A 25,496-nucleotide genomic window follows, 5' to 3' on the forward strand; every position below is an offset into this window, starting at 1 on the left:
CATGGAAAACACTCTGTATGATACTATAATGATGGATATATGTCATTAGACATTTGTCCAAACCCATAGAATGTACACGAAGAGTGAACCTTAATGTAAACTACGGACTCTGAGTGACAATGATGTGTCACTGTAGGCTCATCACTTATAACAAATGCGCCACTTCAGTGGGGATGCTGCTTAAGGGGGAGGCTGTGATGTATGGGGACAGGGGAGATACGCGAAATCTCTGTATCTTCCTCTCAATTTTGCTGTGAACTTAAAATTGCTCTAAAAAAAGTCTTTAAAAATATTATATATACAGATACTACAAACAGAAAATCACATACAAAAATTATAGCAAACTGAGGTCGAACCATTACGCAAATCAGGAGAAAGAACCCGTCAGCCACTACAGAAGCCTTCCATGTAACCCCTGCCAATCACGGCACCCTCCATTGTGCCCCCTCTACGCTCCGTCGTAACCAAAAGAAAACACTATTCTGACTTTTGTGGGAATCACTCCCTTATTTTTATTTAGTTTTATTCTTGAAGTGTACATACGTAAATGCTATAGTTTAATTGTGCTCTTTTTTAGTCTGTATGGGTTCCCTCATCATTTCTTTTGTTTCTTTGCAATCTGTTGAATATACTGGGTCATCTGTCCTATAGTTTCCCACAGACCGGGTTGCACTCCCAATGTACTTTCCCATGTTCCTCTGTCTTCCGTATTTCCTATACATTAGTAGTTGGATGTAGGCAGCTTCTTCAGATTCTGGTTTAATACTTTTGGCAAGATTATTCGTTGTGGTGGAATCCTATAGCACATCCATGATTTTCTCTCTTTTAGTGCTGCCAGCAGCTACTGACACTCAATGTCAAAATCGATTAAAACACGGGCCGGCCCAGTGGCTCAGGCAGTTAGAGCTCCATGCTCCTAACTCCGAACGCTGCCGGTTCGATTCCCACATGGGCCAATGGGCTCTCAACCACAAGGTTGTCAGTTCAATTCCTTGAGTCCCGCAAGGGATGGTCGGCAGCGCCCCCTGCAACTAAGATTGAACACGGCACCTTCAGCTGAACTGCCACTGAGCTCCCGGATGGCTCAGTTGGTTGGAGAGCATCCTCTCAACCACAAGGTTGCCGGTTCGACTCCCACAGGGGATGGTGGGCTGTGTCCCCTGCAACTAGCAATGGCAACTGGACCTGGAGCTGAGCTGCGCCCTCCACAACTGAGACTGAAAGGACAACAACTTGACTTGGAAAAAAGTCCTGGAAGTACACACTGTTCCCCAATAAAGTCCTGTTCCCCTTCCCTAATAAAATCTTTGGGGGGAAAAAAAACCATTAAAACGGTAACTGCAAAATGCTGATACTCCAATTCTATCATTCTGTATTTGTATGAAAAGAAACTTTACTTCATCTACTATTTGTTTAGCTAGTGGTTCTGTTCACACAGAAAAGTAAGAATACTTGATTCTGCCCTTTTATTTATCAGTTTTCCAAATTAAAAACTGCTTTGCTAACATCCACCAAAGATGAACAATTAGGGTTTTGTTCTGTTTTGGCCCCCACTCTGCACTCGGACATTGAAGCGTCACAAAGGATGCCAAGCACTGGAGCGCTCAGCTCTGCAGAGCCTCCCACTGCCGGCTCGGCTGAGGAGCCTCTGAAGGGACCTACTCTCCCGCTTTGCCTGCGACTCACAGGCTTCCTGGGACACAGGATTCTCAGCACTAAAACTGGGAGAACTGGTCACCCCAGAGCCTCTTCAAGTTGGCTGCTGAATCCTTTAGTCATGACTCTAGTTAGTAGTTTCTGATAGCTTCCTGTGTATATGGTATAAAATATTCCAAGATCATTTTGTATATTTCATGCCCCAGACCTGGAATGAAAAATTTATCAAAAAAGCCATGGTTTCTTTGAGAAGTCAAAAGATGTCAAGATCACATTCTGGGAACTAGGTTTGCTCATTTCTTGGACTTTTCGGTAGACATAGCTAGGAAATGTCAAAATTAAACTATCACATATTCATTTACTTTATTCCACAATACACATAAAACATTCTCAGATTAACATTATAGGCATACATATGTACAAAAACATACACATATATATGATGTATATACCATTTTAAGATAAAATTAAGAGTTCATACTATTACTGCCAATTAAAAATAAAAAACACAGGGTGTTTACTTAGTCTTTTAATTTATTTCTTCCACATGGAGACTCCTGGTTATCCAAGACATAAGGTATAACAGAATTAGAATAATTTAAAATTATTCATTTGCTTTAACTGCACAATACACAGAAAACATCTTAATACAAAACTAACATTACAAACAAAAATATAATTGCTGGGCCAGCCCGGTGGCTCAGGCGGTTAGAGCTCCATGCTCCTAACTCCGAAGGCTGCCGGTTCGATTCACACGTGGGCCAGTGGGCTCTCAACCACAAGGTTGCCGGTTCAATTCCTCGAGTCCCGCAAGGAATGGTGGGCTCTGCCCCCTGCAACTAAGATTGAACACGGCACCTTGAGCTGAGCTACCTCCCAGATGGGTCAGTTGTTGGTTGGAGTGAGGGCTCTCAACCACAGGTTGACAGTTCGATTCCTCGAGTCCCGCAACGGATGGTGGGCTGCGCCCCCTGCAACTAGCAACGGCAACTGGACCTGGAGCTGAGCTGCCCCCTCTATAACTAAGATTGAAAGGACTTATAAACTTATAAACTTATATAAACTTATAAGTTTATATAAACTTTATAAATTTAAAGTTATAAACTTATAACTTGACTTGTAAAAAGTCCAGGAAGTACACACTGTTCCCCAATAAAGTCCTGTTCCCCTTCCCCAATATAAAATATATATATTTTATAATTGCTGAAAATAGTTTTTAAAAATTGTTTTGCACATGCTCTCCCCACATTTTTCTACAACTGCATTTTATTTCCATGTCAAAACATAGAGTTATTATATACTATACTCTCCTTTACATCACTTATTTAATCCTAGTTCTGATGTGCATCACTAGTCTTACTTTGATGTTTCTCTAGTCATTTCGGTTGTCTCAAGTGCACCAACAGATTCCTAGGAAAGGTCCATGGGAACAATATTCCCTGCATTCTTACATATGGATAGCAGTCTCTATATTTGAAAATCAGTTTGAGACTGATGTATCAATTTCTACTGGTGCACAAGAAACCAGCCCAAAACTTAGTGGTTTAAAATGATTTGCTATTTCACAGAATTCTGTAGGTGAGGAATGTAGACAGGTTTCAACAGTTCCACGTGGTATCACCTGGGATTACTCACTCTGCTACACTCAGTTAACAACAAGTCTCGTCTAAACAGTACAAGAAGGCTTCACTCATACGTCTGTGCCTCAGTCTCTCTATCCATCTGCCTTCTCCACATGGCTAGCTCAGGCTTCCTCACCGCAGAGTGGTGTCAGGTATTTGGACTTCTTACATGAACAGTGGCTTCCCAGAGCAGGAACAAAAGCTGCTGTGCCCTTGCAGGCTAGGCTGCAAACTAGCACAACATCACTTTCACCAGCATGGGTTCTTTGGTTTTGCTATCCTAGTTGCTCTCTCTGTTTTTATAGCATTTGGGGACACTGGCATTTTATGCTGCTGTTGTTATCTTCCCTATTCCTTCCTTTCTGGTACATTCACTTGTTTGGTAGATAATGATAAAGCAAGCAAAATAAGTCATCATTCCATATAACAATATAGGTAAAATTATTTGATATCATATCAACTGAAAAACTAAAAAAGACCCTAAAAAAGTATATGACGAAAACCATGTGCATGTAAAACATAAACAAATAAAAATGAAAAAAGATTTTATGGATGATTTCCTCATTCGTTCCAACATTTTTTAGATATTCTTACTTACACGTCAAAGTTAAAAATTAAATAAACTTTTAATTAAAAATCTAATTTATATGTATGTCATAAAATATTAAAAAGTGAAATGATAGTTAAAAAATAAGTTAGAGATAAAAAATTACACAAGAGGTATGTGACATATCTCAATGAAGCTGTTGTATTTTTTAAAACATGATTTAAAAATATTAAAAATATACAGGATTTCAAAGTTAAAAACTCATTTTTGAATATAATTTTAAGTAAAAATATTTAAATATTCAATGTAAGGGATAACAAGCTCTTCAAAATTTCTTTCTGAAAAATTCTGAGGCAGTTCATAAGCAGTGTTACTAAAATGAGCTAAGATAGAGATGATTCTTGGGGTGATAATTAAATTCAACTAATGTATTCATGTATATAGATGATCATCAGAAGCTTCTGCTAGGAGCAAGAACAGGCTTTCAGAAAAGAGAGTGAAATGGGGATAAAAAGCAAAAAGAATTAAAAGTACTTATTTCTAAGTGAGAGCACAATCATAGGAATTCAAAGTTTAAGCATAAAACTTTATAGCTATTTCTTGCTTTCAAATACCACATACATTTAAGTGAATTAGAAGCTCAAAAAATGAAATGATTAAACAGTTTCCCCGATGTTTCAAATGAAAATTGCTAGACAAAGTGAATAGAATAAAAATGGTTAAAACATAAGCTACCCAAGAATGCTTAGAATTCAAAACTGTTTGAAAGGCAACAAATTTCTAAGATGAACTTCCTACGGTAAGGGTGCATATGAGTCAGTTCAGAAAAAATTAAACACTAGAAACAAAGATACCAAAATGTACCTAGGCATATTTTTCTTTTCTCTCCCCTCCTCTTTTCCTTCCTTTATAATAATTTGACCAAATTTAGTTTGGTTGTCCCTGTAGTGTAATATTTTTTACAGTAAGAGTATAGAAAATTAGACTAATATTTAATAACAATAATAAAAAGTATTTATTTTAAACACAAAAAATCCTGACCTCTCATGCTTGAATAACCATAAAAAATAAAAATATTCATAAAACAAACTATCACAGCTTCACAAAATCATGGCATTTTTAAGCTGGAAGAGAATTCACAAATTCAGTCCAAACTTTCATTGTAAAAAGTACACCACCACCATGACCACCACCATAACAAAAATGGTAATTATGTGAGGTGAAGGATGTATTAACTAACCTTATTGTGGTAATCATTTCACAATATATACACACATGAAATCATCAAGTTATACACCTTAAGCCTATACAATGTTATGTGTCAATTATATCTTTAAAAAAGACACTAAAGTTTGTTCATCATCATGCAGCTAGAGTGATGAAGAACAGCAGTTAGGCCTCAGAATTGCTAGTGTGTGCTCTTCTTCTGACTTTATGAACTTGGATTTGTTTTTTATTTTTTTCACCTACATCAAGCTTCTGAAAAACAGAAAATATGTTTCCTACTTTTTTACATTGTCCACAGGATCAAAAGCAAAGAATACTAAATTTAGAGAAAGAAACCCTGTTTCACAGTCTTAATGCTGCTACATACTGGCTATATGAACTTCAAATAACTTTCAGGACACATAAAATGATGAGATGTATAACTTCTAAACATAATTATAAAAATTGAATGATTTAGAATACTTGAAACGTTTCTTACATTATAAAGTCCTGTATAAACAAATTTTTTTTATCACTAATACCTAGGTAAGTGGCAAAAATAAATAAGATTCTTAAAACTTACTGTCAAAAGATTGTACCGAACAAAGGAGAAAAAAGAAATGTACAATTCTGACATGTTTAAGATTTGAAGTTAAACGCAGAGAAGTAAACTTGAATTAAATTTTTAATTTAACAAATTAAATTTTAATTCATTGCCTAAAATTAAACAATAATCTATAATCAAAACAACACTACATGAGGCACATAGGACTAATAGTCCTGGATAGTGTAGTTCTGCTAATAAAAAACACTGTGTCTCCATATATAAAAATATTTTAAAGTTTACTAAACTAAAAGTTAATTTCCATCTATGGCCAAAATATCAGAATAGCAATTTATAAATTTTCATTTTATTAGGGACACGTTTGTAAACATAAGCATAATCACTTTTTGTAATTAACAATACCATCCTTACACATTAGTCTATTTTCTCACAAGAAAAAGAATTCCAGTAAACTTAATCCTATGATTTTGAGTACAAAATGAGAAAGTTACCCTAAAAAGCAATATTTAAATCCCAATTAAACTATGGGGGATATTGTTTTAACGTATATTTTAACATTAAAGTAAAACTTAGCTCCCTGGAGAGAACTCTTCCAGTGCTCGGAGAACTTGCAGTGACCACGCCCCTTCCTCTGGAAAGTAGCTTGGGCAGGTCCTTATGTATGGTTCATCACATTTCAGGTCATATGACCTTGAGACCTTAGCCACAACTGATTAGATCAGGGAAATGCAGCTAGCTGAAAGGAAGCGAGCCACAGTCTGTCACCAGTGGCCTATAACATCGTCTTGTACAAGAACTGCCCACAATGGTTACTGCCCACAATGGTCACTATTCTCCCTTGGGAAGTGGTGGCAGGAAAGGGCAGAAGCTGAGGGGGCAGTAAGAAGAGAAGTCTTGGGACAAAACAAGCGAGAGTGAAAAGAAACAATGAGCAAGTGAAAAAGAGAATAAGGGTTAATCCATAGTGGCAGCAAGAAAAAGCAGCAGACAGAGAGATGCAAAGATGCAGGAACTGAGTTATAGGCAAGGGTGCTTGTTAGGGTGCTGCTGTAGACCAGGTGACGTTCGGATGTTAAGACAGGTTCCTGTGCGCCCCTCACTGCCCCATGTTCTCCTAAGTGGCTATCCCTGAAATACCCTGAAAGGATCTCTTCTCTATCTGAACCGACTAAGACAACCCAACTCTTCTCATAGGCTATATATACACGTATATTAAAATGATTTTTTAATACTATGTATGTTTTACTCAGTCGCATGTTACATTTTATGAAAAAAATATTACAACTGGGGGACAGAACAAAGAACAAATGATTGTATTCATTTCTTAAACATTTAATAAGTTTAAGTGCCTGATAACACTATGTTAAGGCTAGAAATTCAAAGATTAACATACATTATCATAGCCCTCAAGGAGCTCAGCATTATAGGAGAGTATAAGTAAGGGGAAAGCTATGTAGAAAAGTACTATAATGGAAGCATCTATAGGAAATTAAAGGAACCAAAAAATGAAAAAGAAATATTCTGCTTTGCCAGAAGGAAGGGCAGGAAAGGACTTCAAAAAAGAGATGATATATCAATTCAAATACGCTGAGTGACAAGAACATTCTGAGTTAAAGAAGAAAGAAAATGTGAAAAGGAATGAATGCGAGAATTTCTACCACATTCAGGAATAGTAAGCAGTTCGGTATGATTAACACACAAAAAAATTTTTTTTAGAATGACAAAAGGTCCACTTGATAATGGCCACATAAAAAAGGGGCATTTGTGCCATGTAAAGGACCTGAGATTTCGTTGTATTACTTGTTAAGGAACTACTGAATAATTTTATCAGAATAAAATATCTGATGTTTGTTTTATAAAGAAGATGAAACATGAGTTTCCTTTTTTCAATAATAGTAGACTAGATTTATTACTTTACCACTGAAAACAACTAAAATGTTGTATAAAATGTAAAATGTCTCAAAAGCATCAAAGAAATGATATTACAAATAGAAATACCAAGCAAAAAGTGAAGCAAAAGATAACTCAGAGAGAAGAGAAGCAAATCCAAATCTAATCTGAGAACACTTGCTAATCCTGAAAAATTAGATACATTTTGATAGCCTCTGAGGCAAAGTGAAGGAAGAGAGTTAAAGTTGATTGAATTAAATTCAGCGTTGTCCTTGAACTGGTAGTGATTTCTGATGCCACATACCGTGCTTCCCCGAAAATAAGACCTAGCTGGACAATCAGTTCTAATGTGTCTTTTGGAGCAAAAATTAATACAAGACCCGGTCTTATATGATATAAGACTTGGTCATATATGACCAAGTCTTATATCATATAAGACCGGGGACCGAGTATAATATAATAGCGGGTCTTATATTAATTTTTGCTCCAAAAGACGCATTAAGAGCTGATGGTCTGGCTAGGTCTTATTTTCAGGGAAACACGGTATATGATTCCACTCATATGAAATACAGAAAGCAGTCAGAATCATACAAGCGTAAAGTAGAAAGGTAGTTGCCCAGAAGGAGAAGGGAAGGGAGGAAGGGAAATTAGTGTTTAGGGGGTAGAGAGTTTGTTTTACAAGACGAAAAAGTTAGAGATTTGTTGCACAACAATGTGCACATAGTTAACAGTACACTTAAAAATGATTAAGATGATGGTAAACTTAATGTTCAGTTTTGCACAATAAAAAAATCACCGTGAATTACTGATCATAAAAAGAAACAACTTCTGCTTTGTAAGACACAAAAAGTTGTTAACAACAGCATCCCATCTGCACATCAATTCTCATAAATTCTCCTATGCCCAATTTTGGGTTTATAACATTATTATTAACTAAAAGGAACCAGGGTGCTTTACAGCTTACTGATCCCATTTCTTCCAACAAGAAGCATCAACATGTGTCTAGAACATTCCATTGTACCAGAAAACAAAGATGCTTTTCAAGAATGGTGACGCTCACTGAAAAAACAAAGGAGTCAGGTTGAAAGGATTCCAACAGATCAAACTCTGATAGTTTGAACATCAACAGTAGTAATTAAAATAACTGGAAGAGGTTGAGTGTATGAAACACCATGAATCCAAATTGACAGTAAGAAGACAAAGAATTAATCTGAAGTAGACAAAAAAAGATTGTTATAAGAAAAGATAAGCAAGAATAGTACAATTTTTCATTAATTTAGTAAGTGTTAATACAGACATATCAGTATTTCTTCTTCTGAATGCATACTGGTGTACAAAACATAAAGGAAAAAAACCATAGAAAAACAAACAAAAATTATGTTGAACCAAATGATTCCAGAAAGAGTAGTATTACTCAAAACAAAAAGGCCTGATGGTATTGGTGATTGTATATAACAACCAGAAAAAGTGAAAGTCCAGCATCAATCAGCACCAGTCTCTAATGGTCTCATAACCACCAGGAGGAAGTGAGTTCACTGGTAGTCAGACACAACATACAATTAAAAAGAAAATCCAATATTGCTTTCAAAATTGATTAGTTCGCTGAATGTTCCAAAGAAATCAGATTTGCTTCCTTGTACAGAACAGAAGTTAGCAACCAGCAGGCCAAAACCAACCTGCCACCCAATTTTGTAAATAAAATTTTATTGAAACACGACCACTACTACAATCTAGTTCAATACCTACAAAAGAGCTATATAGCCCACAGAGCCTAAAATACTTCTACATGGCCCCTGACCAAAAACATTTGCCAATTCCTGTATAAATAATTCCTTTAGAAGTCTCTATTAATTATAATGGCATAATGCTAAGACACACATTAAGTATTTGTTTTATCAACGAAGTGAATCTATGTAGCAATAAGACAAAGCAATGAGAGATAACTAGCCATGCAAAATGTTTAAAATATTTCTGAATACACCAAGTTTCAAAAATGCACAATCTAAAAAAAGGCACAGAATAAAAGTCACATGATATAACAAGAAGCACTTAATGATGAAAAGATCCTGAAGAACTTTGCTGAACTGGGTCAGGATTCTTTTTGTTTGGATAATGTAAGACTGTCATAACCTAACGAGGCAAATAATAGGCAAATAATAATTTTTGAAAAATTAAAATAAGAATTGAAATAAGTAGATATTCTAAAAAAAATAAATCGATGATATCTGCACTTGTTACCCGATTTGGTCTGAATGTAATAATTACAGTATGTTTTGTAATCTGTTCTTGAAGATGTTTAAAGCATTTAACAAAATCAATTTATGATTCTATTTAAATGTTTAAAAGAATTTGATTAAGTTTGTGATCACTGTTTAAATGTCTGAGGAAATTCAATTTCTTTTTTCTCTTTTCTTCTTTTTTCATTTGTTCTTTTTTGTTTTTGTTTTTTATTCTTTCATGTTCATTCTTGGTTTTTTAATTAATTTCTTAATAAGTTTTTACTTATTACTTGCATAAAAAGTCTATGTACATTTAGTGAGTAAATGTTACTTAATGTTAAAGATATATTGTTTAGTAAATCTAAAAGACAAACTAGAAATTTTTAAAATATAGGTGACAATAAGTATTCTCCATCCAAAAAAGCTCCTCAGATAATAGAAATTCTACCAAAAGTATTAACACTGAAGTCAAAATATAAGTATAAGGCGAAACATGAACCTGTGTTACAGACCAAACCAACACCCTCCAACTCAGAGAGGCCTAACTCCTGTGTAGTAAGTTAACATCTTTACTCTTAGGTTCTTAATAGATGTTGTGCCTGTATCTAAATATTAAATGTTCTTTTCACAACTGAAAAGTCACAGTACTACAGGAAATACACAAAAAGAATCAGAGGATGGTACGGTTAACTTTAGCTAAAGTTAAAGGTGATGAATATGACACAGATGACATAAAAACATTTTTCCAGGACAGTAGCTTTCACTTACCACAAAAGTGAAAGATACAATTTCAGACCAAAAAAAAAAAAAAAAAATACGTAACAAAACTATACTTTATACATAGCTTAATAAAAAGCTTGAAAAAGTATTAGATAGAAATAAGGAGACCATTTTTTTATGTGATATTAGGGAAGAGGACAAAGAAATGTGCAGTTACGGACTAAATTTGGAGAGTAGAGGGGGCAGAAAGTTTAGGAAATTTAATTGTATTGTTAAAATGGGTAAATTTTATGATATGTGAATCATACCTCAATAAAGATGTTTGAAAAATAAGAGGCATGCGGTGAAGTACTGAGAGTAGAAAATCAGGGGAGGTATAAGACAGAAAATGGAACATGGGGGTTTAGGATAAAGACTTTCACTGAGAAGATGACACGTCTGTCTTTAGTGAACAAGGAGGCTTACAAATACAATTAATAAGGAAGAAGGACAAGGGGAAATAGCTTGAGTTAATTCTTTTAATGCAAGCTTTCATTACCATTCTCTGGACATGCCCTAGCAAGCCTCTACCTCATGCCTCTGTTATATTCTTCTTTCTATCTGTAATTCCCTACTCTCATCTCAGCCTACTCAAATCTACCTACTCTTTAAAATCCATATCAAATCTCATTCATTCTTAAAGATTTACTTCAAATCACTCTATAGCCTATTTTTCTTAAGCCCATCTCAAATGCCATTTCCTTATTAAACATTAAACATTTCAGAAAACAATCCAACTGCATATAATTTCTCTCTCCTCTGAATATTCCTCGTTACTTTATTTTGGCATTTATGTAATCAGTAGTATTTTATTTGGTCACTGCGTATAGTTATCATATTTCCTTTAATCATTATATAAACTTTCTGAAGACAAGGACCATCTAACCCATATTTGTACCCTCTGCTATGACTAACACAGTATCTCTCACCTGACATGTTCCACTAGCTTATAGGAAGATCTAGAGCTCCTCAGCTATTACCCCTCAGTATCTTATCTATTCTCTATCTCAAACAATACTGAAATTAACTCATGCTACATCTACTAACAATATGAAGAGAAAATTTAACTTTAAAAAAGAAAACCTCATAATTTCCTTTATAGAGTCAATTTTAAAAAATCAACTGTCTCTCTATCAAATAGTAGTAAACATTAGAAAAATAAAATTTTTTAAATAATACCATTTAGTATAATAACAAAAGAAAATATTTAAAGATAAATTTAACCAAATTAAAAACCAGTTATTGCTGAAATTACAGAAGACCTAAATAAATGTAGATATATCATACCTACATGAATTGGAAGACTCAAAATTGTTGAGATACCGATTCTCCCCAAATTACCTACAGATGCAATACATTTCCAGTCAAAATCCTAACCAGATTTTTGGTAAACTGACAAACTGATTGTAAAATTTACATGGCTTGCAAAGGAATTAAAATAGTATCCTTTTTCAAAGTCATTTGGCTAAAAAAAAAAAAAAAAAAAAGATTTACTACAAAGCTGCAGTAATTAAGCCAGTGTACTAATAATATAAGGGCAGAAAACTAGATCAATTGAGAGAGTAGACTCCAGAAATAATCCTACACATATATAGTCAATTCAAATTTGTGAAGGCAACAAAAAAATTCAGTGGGGAAAGAAACGATTTTTCAAGAAAAATCTTGGTGCTAACAATCCAAAAGAAGAAAATATGATAATTTGGGCTTCATCAAAATTAAAAAAATTGTATTTCAAAAGACACCATTTAAAAAATGAAAAGTCGGGGCTAGCCCGGTGGCTCAGGCGGTTAGAGCTCCATGCTCCTAACTCCGAAGGCTGCCGGTTCGATTCCCACATGGGCCAGTAGGCTCTCAACCACAAGGTTGCCAGTTTGATTCCTCGACTCCCTCAAGGGATGGTGGGCTCCGCCCCCTGCAAGTAAAATTGAACACAGCACCTTGAGCTGAGCTGCTGCTGAGCTCCTGGATGGCTCAGTTGGTTGCAGCGCATCCTCTCAACCACAAGGTTGCCGGTTCAACTCCCGCAAGGGATGGTGGGCTGCGCCCCCTGCAACTAGCAACGGCAACTGGACCTGGAGCTGAGCTGCGCCCGACACAACTAAGACTGAAAGGACAACAACTTGAAGCTGAACGGCACCCTCCACAACTAAGATTGAAAGGACAACAACTTGACTTGGAAAACAGGCCTGAAGTACACACTATTCCCCAATAAAGTCCTGTTCCCCTTCCCCAATAAAATCTAAAAAAAAAAAAAGAAAGAAAAGTCAAGTCATAGACTGGGAGAAAATACTGCAAATCGTACGTCAGATAAAGTACTTGTATCATAATAATATTGAAAAACCCCACAACTCAACAATAAGATAAACAACTCATCTTAAAAATGGCTAAAAGATGTGAATAGACTAGATTAAAGACATACTAATGCCTAATAAGCACAGGAAAAGATGCTTAATATCATTAGTCATTTAAGAAATGTAAACTGAAGCCATAACAAGTTACCATCTCACACCTACTAGAATGGCCATAATCAAAAAAGAGAAAATAAATGTTGTGAGGATATGTAAACACTAGATCCCTCACATGCTGGTGAGAATGTAAAATGGCATAAGCATTTTGGAAAACAATATGGCTGTTCCTTAAAAAATTAAACAAACTTACCACACAAGCTAGCAATTCCATTTCTAGAAATCTACCTAAGAGAAATGAAAGCACAGGTCCACACAAATACATGTAAGCAAATGTTCATAGCAGCATTTTCATAAAAGCCAATACCTGGAAACAATCCAAATGTCCAACAACTAGTGAATGGAATAAACAAAATGAGGTACATCCATAAAACACAACAGTACTCAGCAATATAAAAAAAATGACATTCTATAACATGGATGAACCTCAAAGGCATTATGCAAAGTAAAAGACGCCAGACATAAAATACTGTCTCTTGTATGATTCCATTTACATGAAATGACCAGAAAAGGCAAATCTATAGAGACACAAAATCGATTCGTTGGGGTGGGAACTGGGGGTGGGAACAAGGACTAATGGCTGGAATGGACTGAATATTAAAATTCACATTCTAACCCCCAAAGTGGGGCCTGTGGAAGGTAATTAGGTCATGAGGGTGCAGCCCTCATGAATGGGATTAGTGTCCTTAGAAAAAACCCCAGAGAGCTCCCTAAACCTCTCCACCATGTGAGGACACAACAAGGGAATGACTCTCTGCCACCCAGAAGAGGGCACGCTCCAGGATGCACCCTGATTCACACTTCCAGCCTCCACAACTGTGAGAAACACGTTTCTGTAGTTTAGAAGCAACCCAGTCTGTGGTATTGTTATAACAGCCCAAACAGAATAAGACAATGGCCAGACATGAGGGATCTTTTTGCAGTGATGGAAATGTTTTAAAACTGGACTACAGTGTGACTGACATACTCCATAAATGAGCAAAGACATTAAAATAGTTATGTTAACAGTATTCCATATGTTCTAAAAATTAAGTAGATAGATGGAAAGTACAGAAGACCCAAATTAATCAAACTTCTAGAGGGGGAAAAAAGAAGAAAAAAGAAATGAAAAGTACACTGAATGAGATTAGGGGCAGATTAGACAGTACAGAACAAATGATTAGTCAACTTAAAGACAAAAAGATAGAAATTACCCAGAATAAAACACACAGGGAAAAGAAGACTGTGGGGATAAGCAAATGAATAGAGCACCCAGTGATCTGTGAGATACCTTGAAGACACTTAATACAGTATATGTGTAATTGTAGTCCCCAAACTGGGAGAAAGGGGAAGAACAGAAAAACATTTGGAGAAATAATGGCTATATATTTTCCATATTTGATAAAAATTTTAAACCCACAGATCCAAGAAGCACAATGAACTGTAAGCAAACACACACACACACACACAACATACACACACATACACACACACACACACACGTCACCAAGGCATGTCATAATCTAATTGCTCAAAACCCAGTGATAAAGTGAAAATTTTAAAAAGAGTGGGGAAAAGAACACATTATGTACAGAGAAACAAAGATAGTAACAAATTTCTCATAGGAAGCAATGCAAATGAGAAAACAGTTGGGCAGCATTTTACAGTACTGAAAGCAACAAGTCATTCAACCTAGAATTCTATGTCCAGCAAAATACCTTTCGAAATGAAAGATTAAATAAAGGCTTTTTTAGACATACAAAAGCTGAAAGATTCATCAACAGCAGATGCACACTAAAGGAAATGTTAAAATAATTTTTTAGGGCAAAAAAATATGAGTCTAATCAAAGAAAAGAAAAGCATCATAACTACATAGATGAATGTATGAGATTTTCTTTTTAAGTCTCTTTAAAACATAAGTGACTGTTTAAATAAAAACAATAACAACATACTGTGGAGTTTATAACATATATAAGAGTAAAATATATAATAATAGCACAAAAGCTGGGAGGGAAGAAATGAAAGTATACTATTGTAAGATTCTTATACACAATGTGAAGTGGTATAATATCACTAGAAGGTATACTGAGAAGTTAAAATGTATACTATACATCCTAGTGCAATCAGTAAAATAAAATAAAAAAACAAAGTTATAGATAATAAGCCAACAAAGGAAGCAAAAGGAATTACAAAAATACTCAACCCAAACCAAGGCAGAAAAAAAGGGGAAAAAGGAAAAAGAACAAATAGGAAAAACAGATAAGAAGATGACAGATTTAAATCTAACCATGTCAATCACATTAAATGTAAATGCCGTAAGTACCCCAACTGAAAAGCAGATTTTATAAGATGGGTTAAAAAAGCAAGACCCAACTATATGCTGCCTACAAGAAATGCACTTTAAGTATAAGACGAAGAGGTTAAAAGTAAACTGATGGAAACTTTCAATATCTCTGTCTATGAAACAATTTCTGTGGAACACTATCAGGATAAATAATATAGTAAACACGCTGCAGCGTTAATTACCACTATCACTGCCTTTATTACACATTACCGTCATCAGCCTGTCTCCCCTACTCCACTATCAGCTATTTGAGAGAAGACTCCACAGTCTTAAGGATGCCTCCAGCACCAGACCTTAGGCCAGCGTCTGGAGAGTAAGGTTTGGTGATATTAAGCGAACTGAGGAAAAACACCATGATACTCTGTGATTCCCAAAGGTGTCACATAACGGACAATAGATGTTATAAGCCAGGTTATCCATGGCGAGAACGGGGGAGTAGGAATGGATAAAGCAGTGAGACTGTAGAAAAAACAATAGCAAAAAAGAAAACCAATGGAGAAAGAACAGAATGTTGATAGAATAATGGTAAATAAGATCACCAAGGAAGAAGGGGAAAATGTTGCCAACAGAAGGAAAAAAATGAGGGCAGTATCAGGTCCTCAGATTACATGAATAAAACATGACAAGGGAACGAGGGGAATAAAAGAGAACTTTACTCTGCCTTTCTAAAATGAAGTGCAAAGTTACTGGATTTCCTAGGAAAATAACCCAAAGAGGAGAAAAGGCTATATATATAAAACAAAATAATTCACAGCAGTAGTACCTACAATTGTGAGAAGCCTAAAACAATCTACATATCTAACTAAAAGCAAATCGCTTTTGAATAATCTATGGAAACTATGTGGAAAATAAAATAAAATAATGTTTTGTGTATCCTTCTCATAAAGCTAGAAAATCACTAAATTTTCATCAAAACCTGAATTTCCTGAACAAGCACTGCTATTAGAACAACTATAGGTTTGGGTTCCTTACGTTTAACAATAGCAAACTGCAAGAACTCAATAAATGCTAGGTTTCTTCCTGTTCTCTGTTAAAAGAAATAAGTTTGAATTCTAAAGAGTTAACAAGTGATTATACCCTGCAGTAAGAGTGAGAATACTTCACTTGAACAGTAGTTTAGATTTGTATATTTTTAACTGGCACTCTTATTTGAAAGCCCTTTAGTATTTTTCTCCTTCTCTCTCATATCAGCTTATTTTCTCAGAATTCATTCTCTTGAAAATTGTCCACTTACAAAAACAAAATGAATTAACAAAGTACAAAGAAATGCAAAGTGAGAACCTACCTGAAGCCTGGCTAGTTGGGCAGTGCGGGCTACTATTTTATTATATGGCTCAACAATTTTTGCTTTCATCCTAAAGGAAAAATGAAGAGAGGAGTGACAGTAAAGTCATCTTCAAAATATCAGCAGAGAAAAATCCTTCCATTCCGTTTATTTACAAAATGAACAACAGTACCTGTCAACAGCTCCCTGCAAAGCCCCAATTCTCGTCTGCATCATCTGAAGAACACCTCGGGAAACATAACAGCTTACATTACTTTACAAATTTACAAGGGCGCAAATTAGGTAAAAAATTAAAAGAGAAAAATATAGTTTTACATATACACATACATAGACAAATTTCAATTTTCTTCCTGCCACCATTGCAATCTAAGCGGCCAGTATCTTTATCAGCACTATTATAAAAGCCTCTCACTATCTCCCCCTCCAATCTTTGCTTCACTAACGAACGGGGAGTGACTGCTCAATGGGAATAGGGTATCCATTTGGGGTGATGAAAAGTTCTGGAACTAGATAGTGATGGTTGCCCAACACTGTAAATGTAATTAACGCCACTAAATTATATACTTTTAAAATGGATAAAATGGTAAATTTCATGTTAATGTGCATTGTATTGTAATTCCAAAAAAAAAAAGAAGCCTCGATGATTTTTAAAAGTGAAAATTATATCATAACATTATTCTGCTAAAACCTTTCCATGGTTTTCCCCTCGCTCCTATGTTAGAACTGAAGTCCACAGCTTGGTCTACAAGGCTCTACGTGATCTGGAAATGGTGTATCTCTGCCAGATATGGTCTCTCCAACCCCCAAACCCACTGCCAGGCTCCAAGTGGATAAGCTACTATTAGTTCAAACCTTAGCTTAACATAAACAATCATTAACAGATCCCTGAACTAGTTTAGATTCTCTTGTTATTTTCTTCTACAGCATACATTTCCTTCAAGGCACTAATTACATTAGGTAATTACATATCCATTTGTATATCTGTTTAATGTTTTACTCTCTTACTAGACTATAAATTCCTGGCTGTTAGGGAAAGTATCTTTTTCATTCATCATTGTGTGGCCAGAGCCTAACGCAAATACTTCCTATGAAAAGTAGTCAATAAATATTTGTTATTTAACTGTATGCTAGATAAATAATAAATATGGACGGCAAGTATATTATTGCCTTTACTCTCCATATATACAACATGATAAAAATTGTTTTATAAAATTGTACAAATATTTTCATATGGATCTCAAATTTTACTATTTTATGTGCCTAAAAATAGGCTTTCCAATGTTACAGATTTATTTTGAAATCCATTCACTAAAACTCAGTTTCTATATCAACTGGCGTAGTTATAGTTTTGAAACATATTACTCTAAATAAATAAAGTACAGAATGTTGTCAATATATTAGATGAAATAATATTAGAACTAATAAACATTTCTATCAGCATACAAATATGCTTTAATATGGCTCAGTCCAATAGAAACCTCTCTGGCCTCAAGCAGTCTCATTCTTCAGCTGGTTTTATGGTTCATTGACCTTAAACCTCTAAGAATGGACTGACCTTACTTGTTATCATCACTTCCTTCATCGTGTTCTCTCCACAAGGTAATCTCAATAGGCTTTTCATATACACTCCATCAAAACAATCTTATCAACGTCACCAGAAATCTCCAAGATGCCAAATTTGTCCATTGTCGGTTCTGCCTTTACCTTATTTGAACTCTCAGAAATTCATGACATAGTTAAACTACTCCCTCTCCATTTCTTCTCGGGGATTCCAAGTCATCACATTCCTCCTCTGTTAGATCTCCACATGCTGGAGTACTCCAACATTTGATCCTCAGCCATCTTCATCTCTCATCTACAATCTCTCTTAGGAACTACATTTAATCCCAGTGTTTTAAATATTATTTGTTCAATAAAGTACTGATTTTACACATACGTCCATCCACTTATATACACATATATACATGTCTATATAGATTTTCTTTATATCTGCCTATTTATGTACACACACACAGACACACACACACACACACACACTCATACACATACACACACTTTAGCCCTGAACTCTCTTATTTCAAATTCAAGACACCCAAGATAACTTCTCCCCACCCTGACCCATCAAAATCATAATATTCTCCAGTCTAACCTATCTCAGTTACTCAGACCATCATCTATCCAATTTTCCGGACTAAAATCTTAAGGAATCACTCTTGGTGACTTTTTCCCTCAGCCTTTTCATCCCCCATCAACAAATCCTATCAGCTCTGCCCCATTTTATCCCATCCATTTCACTCTCTCTCTTTACTTCCACCACTCTAATCAACTTCCACTTCTCTGATAGCTTCTAACGTGGTACCCCCGATTCTACTCTTGCTTTCCTAGAGGACTACCAGGGCACACGTCTAAGGGCATTAATCTTATCACACTATACCCCTAATTCAAAACCTGCAATGATTTACCATTACATTTAGAATGAAAATCTGAAGTTTCCTATTTGTACATTTTTTTGTCTACTTCTCCACCTAGAAAGTTCCATAGGAATAGTGACTTTGTGTACTGTTCACAGGTGCCTGATACCTCCATTACTAGTTCTCAATTACTATTTGATTGAGTGAACAAATGAATGAATGAGGATATCTCTTTTTACAAAACAAAATTAAGCATTCCGTAAGGACAGGGCCTCTGTCTACTGTTACAACTGCCTGGAACCTCACAAATTTTCATCTAATATTTAAATGAATAAATGAACAATAATGAATAGGGGGCAACTTTTAATAAAATAGGCTTAATAAATATATCTCCAAACTACTTATACAACAAAATTTAAAATAGACAGGAAAAAAGCAGATGAAGTAGAAGTTGGGATAATATTCTTTTCCAAATACATACTATACTTACTTTTCTGCATCTCAAAAGAACATGCTATAAGTGGTTAAAAATACACAATGCTAATATGAATAATAACCAATTCATACTCTGACTTTGTATGTTCAAATAATCTGGAAAATACTCTTAGATTATCACAGGAATTCAGAGAAGCCACCCTTTGTACTGTATACACTCATTCAACGAATAGTGATTCTAACTCAGTCCAAGAGTATATTTTAAATGTTGTAATCACTGAAAAGCATTCTGGGAAAAGCAAGCCCATGACAGAACTAAACGCATAGAAGAAAACCACAATGAGAAGTATTTCAGTTGTGATGATTCATACATACACATATACATTCATATGCATACTTAGTATTCATATTCATACTAAGTAGTACCTTGATTCTGATTCCTTATGGGTTCTTACAAATAAAACAATCATTTATCATTTGTTGAAAAAAATTACCATTAAAACAATATTATTTACTTGCTTCCAGAAACACATAAAAAACAATTAGAGATTAAAAAACATAATTAATTTCCAATACTAAGTCAGTACTTAGAGCCTTTTAATTTTCCCAAGAACATAATCTGACATATCCCATAAATATTAAAATAACAGTCAAACTATTATTTCCGAAAATACTAAGGTCTTCATCAAGATGTCTTAGAAACAGCGTACATGCTGAGAATTATATACCTTTGAGTGCATAAGCAATACTGAGGGAAACATTAAAGAATATTGCATCACAAAAAGCAATATTCTTCCTCCTTAACAATTTGATCAACACAGGAAAACATCACTTAGCGTTCTTTTGTGTGGTTTTTTTTTATTAGTTTTAGGCGCACAAAACAAAGTAATGGTTAGAGGTTTATCATTTATATCCTTCACACTGTGTCAACCTCCCTCCCCCCATCCACTATCCCTGACATCGCACACAGCCAGTACATTTATTTAGTGTTCTTTTGATGTGTAATGATTAATAACAGCAATCACAACACAAGTGATAATATAAAACATATTAACATTTCATATTTATGAGGTATAGTTTAATCAAGAGAGAACAAAAAATTCATAGAAGATTTAGCCAAACAAAAATAAGAGGATTCATAAAAATAAAAAACGAATGTATTATTATTCTACTATCCATTCACTGAAAAAAGTTTCAAAATAAGCCAAAAATAAGAAAGAATTCAAGCTTACTTCCACAACATCCACTCTGGTATTCTTGATGCTTTTGTTGTTTTCATTAACAGCTATAGAAGCACTAAGTAAGTGCCGGAAATTGTTCTAAGCATTCTGCTAGCTCATTTAATCCTCAGAATGACACCACGTTAGTACATATAAATACTCCTCCTTCACAGATAAAACTAAGGCACAGAAAGATTAAGCCACTTATCCAAAGTCACATGCGAGTACCTAGTGAATGGCAAAGCAAGGATTTGAACACAGATAGTTTAGCTCAGGAGTCAGCAAAGTTTTATTAAAGATTTGTTGGAACACAGCCACACACATTCAGTTACGTATTTTCTGGCGCTTCCACTCTGCAATTAACAGTTTAGTAGTTGCAACAAAGACGGTACGGTCTGCAAAGTCTAAAATATTTACTATTTGACCCTTAACAGAAAAAGTTTGTCAATGCTTGTTCTAACTCTATATAATCGGTAATAGTTAATGGAAATGTACCTTCCAAAGACTCAATCCCAGTTGCTTGTGCCAGTAAATCTTCATGTCTTGCAACAACCTGAAAATCAAAAATGAATAATCAGCATACCCGTTTAAGTATATACCCTCTATTTTTCTTTGTAACCACAAGGTCTCTCTCCGTATAGGAAGGGGGCAAATACTAACATTAAAAAAAAAAATACAGATACAAAGGTGTGTTTGAGATGAGTTATTAGGAACACAAATACACTTATAGTTTGACATGGAGCCAAAGAAGATACAGCCTTTTCACTAGTCCCTTGCTTTCCTAATGGGACGTGCAGGTGGAGTTGTGCCAAAACCGAAAAATGAAAAACGGCTAATTCTTGCCACGCTAGTATATGTTTTCCCTTTAAAGAATGTTTTCAAATATTGGCTTCTCTTAGTTCTTGAACTTAATTCAGCATCATTAAGCCCACATTTCAACCTGGAAAGATAAGGCAGAATCAGTGCCACCTACCCCTGAACAGCACTCTTTGCTTCTAGTTTCCCAGTGTCACAGCAAACCCTCCTCCCTGCAGATGGTTGATGTTTTAATGAAAGTTAGGGCTGTGTAAATGGCCACATTAAAAAATTAAAAAGGTTAAGAGTGAAAGGCCACATGCAAGAGATTTTAGAAACATTAAGAAATTGTGTAAATCTTTAGAATAATACAAGAATCTTTATCATTGTGTCCCCTTTAGAGTTTCATGTTTAATCTGCAAACTGAAGCTCTTATTCCCCGAGGATTCATTCACTGGAAGCCACGCGTCCTCCACTCAGTCCTGTTTCAGGTATCACTGTCATTCTATCAAGTCCCTTTCTATCATATCCCTCTAAAATAAGTGTCACTTTTGGTCTTCTATATCTCTTATCCTTAAGATTGCCAGAAGACATCTGAATTTTCCCCAATCCATTAATATAGTCATCAATATGTGCAATCTAACAAGACTAACTTTTTTTTTAATTCTTTATTCTTCTTTGTCCCTTATGATAAATACTTTGGAAAGGTTGAAAAGCCTAAAACTACAGCTTCATAAACTCCCCTGTAGCCTATTGGTGAATTTCCAAGAGATTTGGAAGACAGAGGAGGAAAGCTATCTTCCTGTTACTGTTTTGGCCAGTAAGCGAGGTCCTGAGACCTGAGGATTTACAGACAGTTGAGCTAGCGGGTTACTCTAGAGTTTAGTTACCAGGTACCCATAGCAATAGCAGGGAGGTGACAGCAGAAGCTTCCGGGCCCCTGTGTCCCATCTATCCTAGATCCTTCAACTCAGTCCACTGTCATCCAACGATTACATAAGCACCCAATTCTCTGTATTAAATAGTGTCCTGCTTTAAATACCTAAGTCAGTTTCTGTTTCCTGTACTAAGCAACAACTAATACATACGTTAGGACATCGTTTGTAATTTTAATCATCTCAATTAAATTTTAAATTACTTTTATTGTATTTATGGGTGCGGTTAGCCTTATCCCAATTTTTTTCTGCAGACAAATAATTATAGCAGGTTCAGATCTCAGAGACGACTTGTACCTCACACCCAAAACAACTGTAAGTCTCACTTGTCCCCTCTAAGAGATGTTAAATAAATTTCAACTTTTTATTAATTCCTGCAGAAAAGGTATTGCATGCAAGGAATAAGGAAAATACCAACCATAAAAGGGCAGGAAGAATTTCAGGTGGTGATTCTTGCACAAAGCCAGCCCCTGATCCCTAGGCAGAGTTAAGTGCATTCCCCCTGCTTCCAGAAGCACTTTGTACCATTCTATTTAAAATAGGTATCACTTGCCTTCATTATTTCTGTATATATCTGCCACTGGTCTGTGAATCCTTGAGGAGCCAGAGAAATGTGTTTCTTTTTCTATCACATAGCCTAATGCAGAGCCTGACAATTGTTTTATCAATGTTTATCAATAAATATTGAACTCTAATTAGTCAGAATTTTAGACTTAAAGTGACCTTAGAAGTCATCCTACTCCAAAACTAACCTGCTCTTGTAATTGATAACGTAAGACACAAAAAATGTAAGTGATTATGTCTCATGTGATACCAGATCTGGTTTTCCTGGTAAACAGTCCATTTACTCATGAATTTGTTCGTTCATTTAAATACTTATTAAGTGCCTACTCAGACAAAAGGTAATACTAGGAAGTATACCATAAAACCACCCAATAAAAATTACAGAACTATAGTAAAGGAAGGAAACTTCAAGATTTTCTACTATAGTCTCCTCTTCTTATTCACTCCAACCCACTTGACAGATTTTTTAAAAAACAAAGCAAGACTCAAAGACATTAAGTAATATAAAAGGCAACAGAGCACAGCTGAGATTAGGACCCATCTCCTAACGTCCTATATTGTGTTCTATCCACCACAAATTTATCAATTTTCTGTAATTGCAGCAAGTGTTACACTTTCTGGTCATGAAGTATGAATTGCCAATATGAAGATCCCTATTTTTCTTATTCAAACCGTTCTATTTCCAAATTCCATATTCTATTATCTTTATCAATGTCATCTTATTTTTTGCCCACCTATATTCACTGCATGTCAGGGTGGTAAAAACAAAGTATGAATAATAGGTTTTAGACAGATGGGTATACTAGTTTTTCAACAGGGTAGTTTACAGAAAACTTCAAAATATATACTTTGAAAAATAAGCCATACTGGGAAGTTATACATTTGTTCATATAAATGTGCATTTAGAGTAAAAAATAAAAGGATTATAAAAATGATAAATTATCGCTTTAGGCTGAATAATCTGTAAGATCCAGAAGACTAGAAGTACCTGTAGGTGTAGTTCTTTATCCAATTGACTGATTCCTTGGGCAAGTTTTGCTAGTTGTTCAGCAATCACAGCTTGATGAATAGATTGGGAAGTGTAAGTCTTTACATCAAAGTCTTCATTTAAAAAATCACTATAACACTCTGGGGAAAAAAATAAGGAAAACCCTTTATTAATTACAGTGCACTAAACCACAGATACTAAACAAAATAATTATAATCAGTTAACATATTTTGAGGTCTTTTCTATACACCAGAAAGTGTTGTAAAGGAGAAGAGGAGGCAACAGCAGAAGAGAGTGCTAATATTCACTTCCTATGTGCCAGGCCCTGATCTAGGCACTTTATAAGTATTATTAACTCATTCAATCCTCAAACAACCCTGTTGGAGCTATCATTTTCCCCATTGTACCAATGAAGACACAGGCACAAACGTGGCATGCAACTTGTCCAATTTCACTGTCTGAGATTTGCATCCAGGCAGTCTAACTGCAGAACGCACACTCTGAACCACTGTCTGAACCAGACAGTTACACTGCTAAAAGCTAACTTTTATCAGTCAAAAGGAAAATACTGAGTAAAAGATTAAAAATTCACTACTCATCATAGCCTTCAATACAAGAAAACAAGGTCACTGACCAATGACAACAGGAAAATGGACTATTTTGACTATCTCTGATATCTCTAGATCCATGCACAAATACTGTTATAATAAAGTGAATCTGGAATTTTAATAGAAATAGGCAAATACAAACTTACTGGTTATTGCAATTTAGGATTTATGGATGAAACAGTAAGTGGAAAGAGAAGCTATTCAAAATAGACCCTTAATAGACAGGGAAAATGATGCTAGATGTTAAGAAGGTATCTTTCTGTATAGAAATCCACAAATCCATGAATGAAAGAAAAAATGGAGAGAATTATGAGTTAAAAATAGATATGTAGAAGTGAGCTCAATGTAGGTATAAACCACTATTTCCTAACCATATGATAGATACAGGTAAGACTGCTCTGACAGATTATGAGGCTAACAAGCAAAACAGAGTACTTATAGAACACTTCAATTGTCAGTATTACATATATGAGGTGTAATCAGAATCTACAGTGAATGCTGCTGCCAAGTGCCATCCAATGGAAAGGCAGAGATCTTCAATATAGTCTGCGGCACGTTGACCTTAGTAATAGTGTGACAAGTTTCAATTTGTTCGATGCAGACAGTCAGATGTGAGTTACGGTTGAGAGGTGTGTTTTGAAGTGTGCTGTAAATCATCCTCCATCATGACAACACTCTGTGTCACACACTGTTTCTGGTATACAGAAATTTCTGTCAAATAAAAACATTATGGTGTGTCCTCATCCACCTTATTCACTGGATCTGGCACCATACGACTTCTGGCTCTTCCCCAAAGTCAAAATCATTCAGGACATCGAGGCAGCCACAATACTTGCAACTAAAGACACTTACGAAAGAGAACTTCCAGAACTGCTGCAGAAAGTGGCAAGAATGATGGGATAAGTGTGTTCAAAGCAAGGCGGATTAATGGCAGTGTGTCTTTTACCGAAATAAATTTTTTTAATTTAAATATTCACCATATTTTTTGATCACACCTTGTATG

At 35.2% G+C, this 25,496-nt stretch overlaps 1 protein-coding gene across 3 annotated transcripts in view; it reads right to left on the reverse strand.

The window, feature by feature from the left end:
* COG5 (component of oligomeric golgi complex 5) overlaps nt 1-25,496 on the reverse strand; it is a 313,532-nt gene that overhangs the window by 282,211 nt on the left and 5,825 nt on the right. The window contains exons 2-5 of one of the 3 annotated variants that reach the window (XM_033088094.1): nt 23,886-24,025; nt 21,099-21,156; nt 16,710-16,764; nt 16,538-16,607 (exon numbers count right to left, since the gene is read on the reverse strand). In XM_033088094.1, coding sequence (XP_032943985.1) covers nt 16,538-16,607; nt 16,710-16,764; nt 21,099-21,156; nt 23,886-24,025 — 323 coding nt within the window. Of the gene's footprint in view, nt 1-16,537; nt 16,608-16,709; nt 16,765-21,098; nt 21,157-23,885; nt 24,026-25,496 lie in introns of those variants that run through there. The other 2 variants (XM_033088095.1, XM_033088097.1) reach the window with 2 other exon arrangements.

Source organism: Rhinolophus ferrumequinum, chromosome 20 (assembly GCF_004115265.2).
Source record: "Rhinolophus ferrumequinum isolate MPI-CBG mRhiFer1 chromosome 20, mRhiFer1_v1.p, whole genome shotgun sequence".
Lineage (NCBI taxonomy): Eukaryota > Metazoa > Chordata > Mammalia > Chiroptera > Rhinolophidae > Rhinolophus > Rhinolophus ferrumequinum.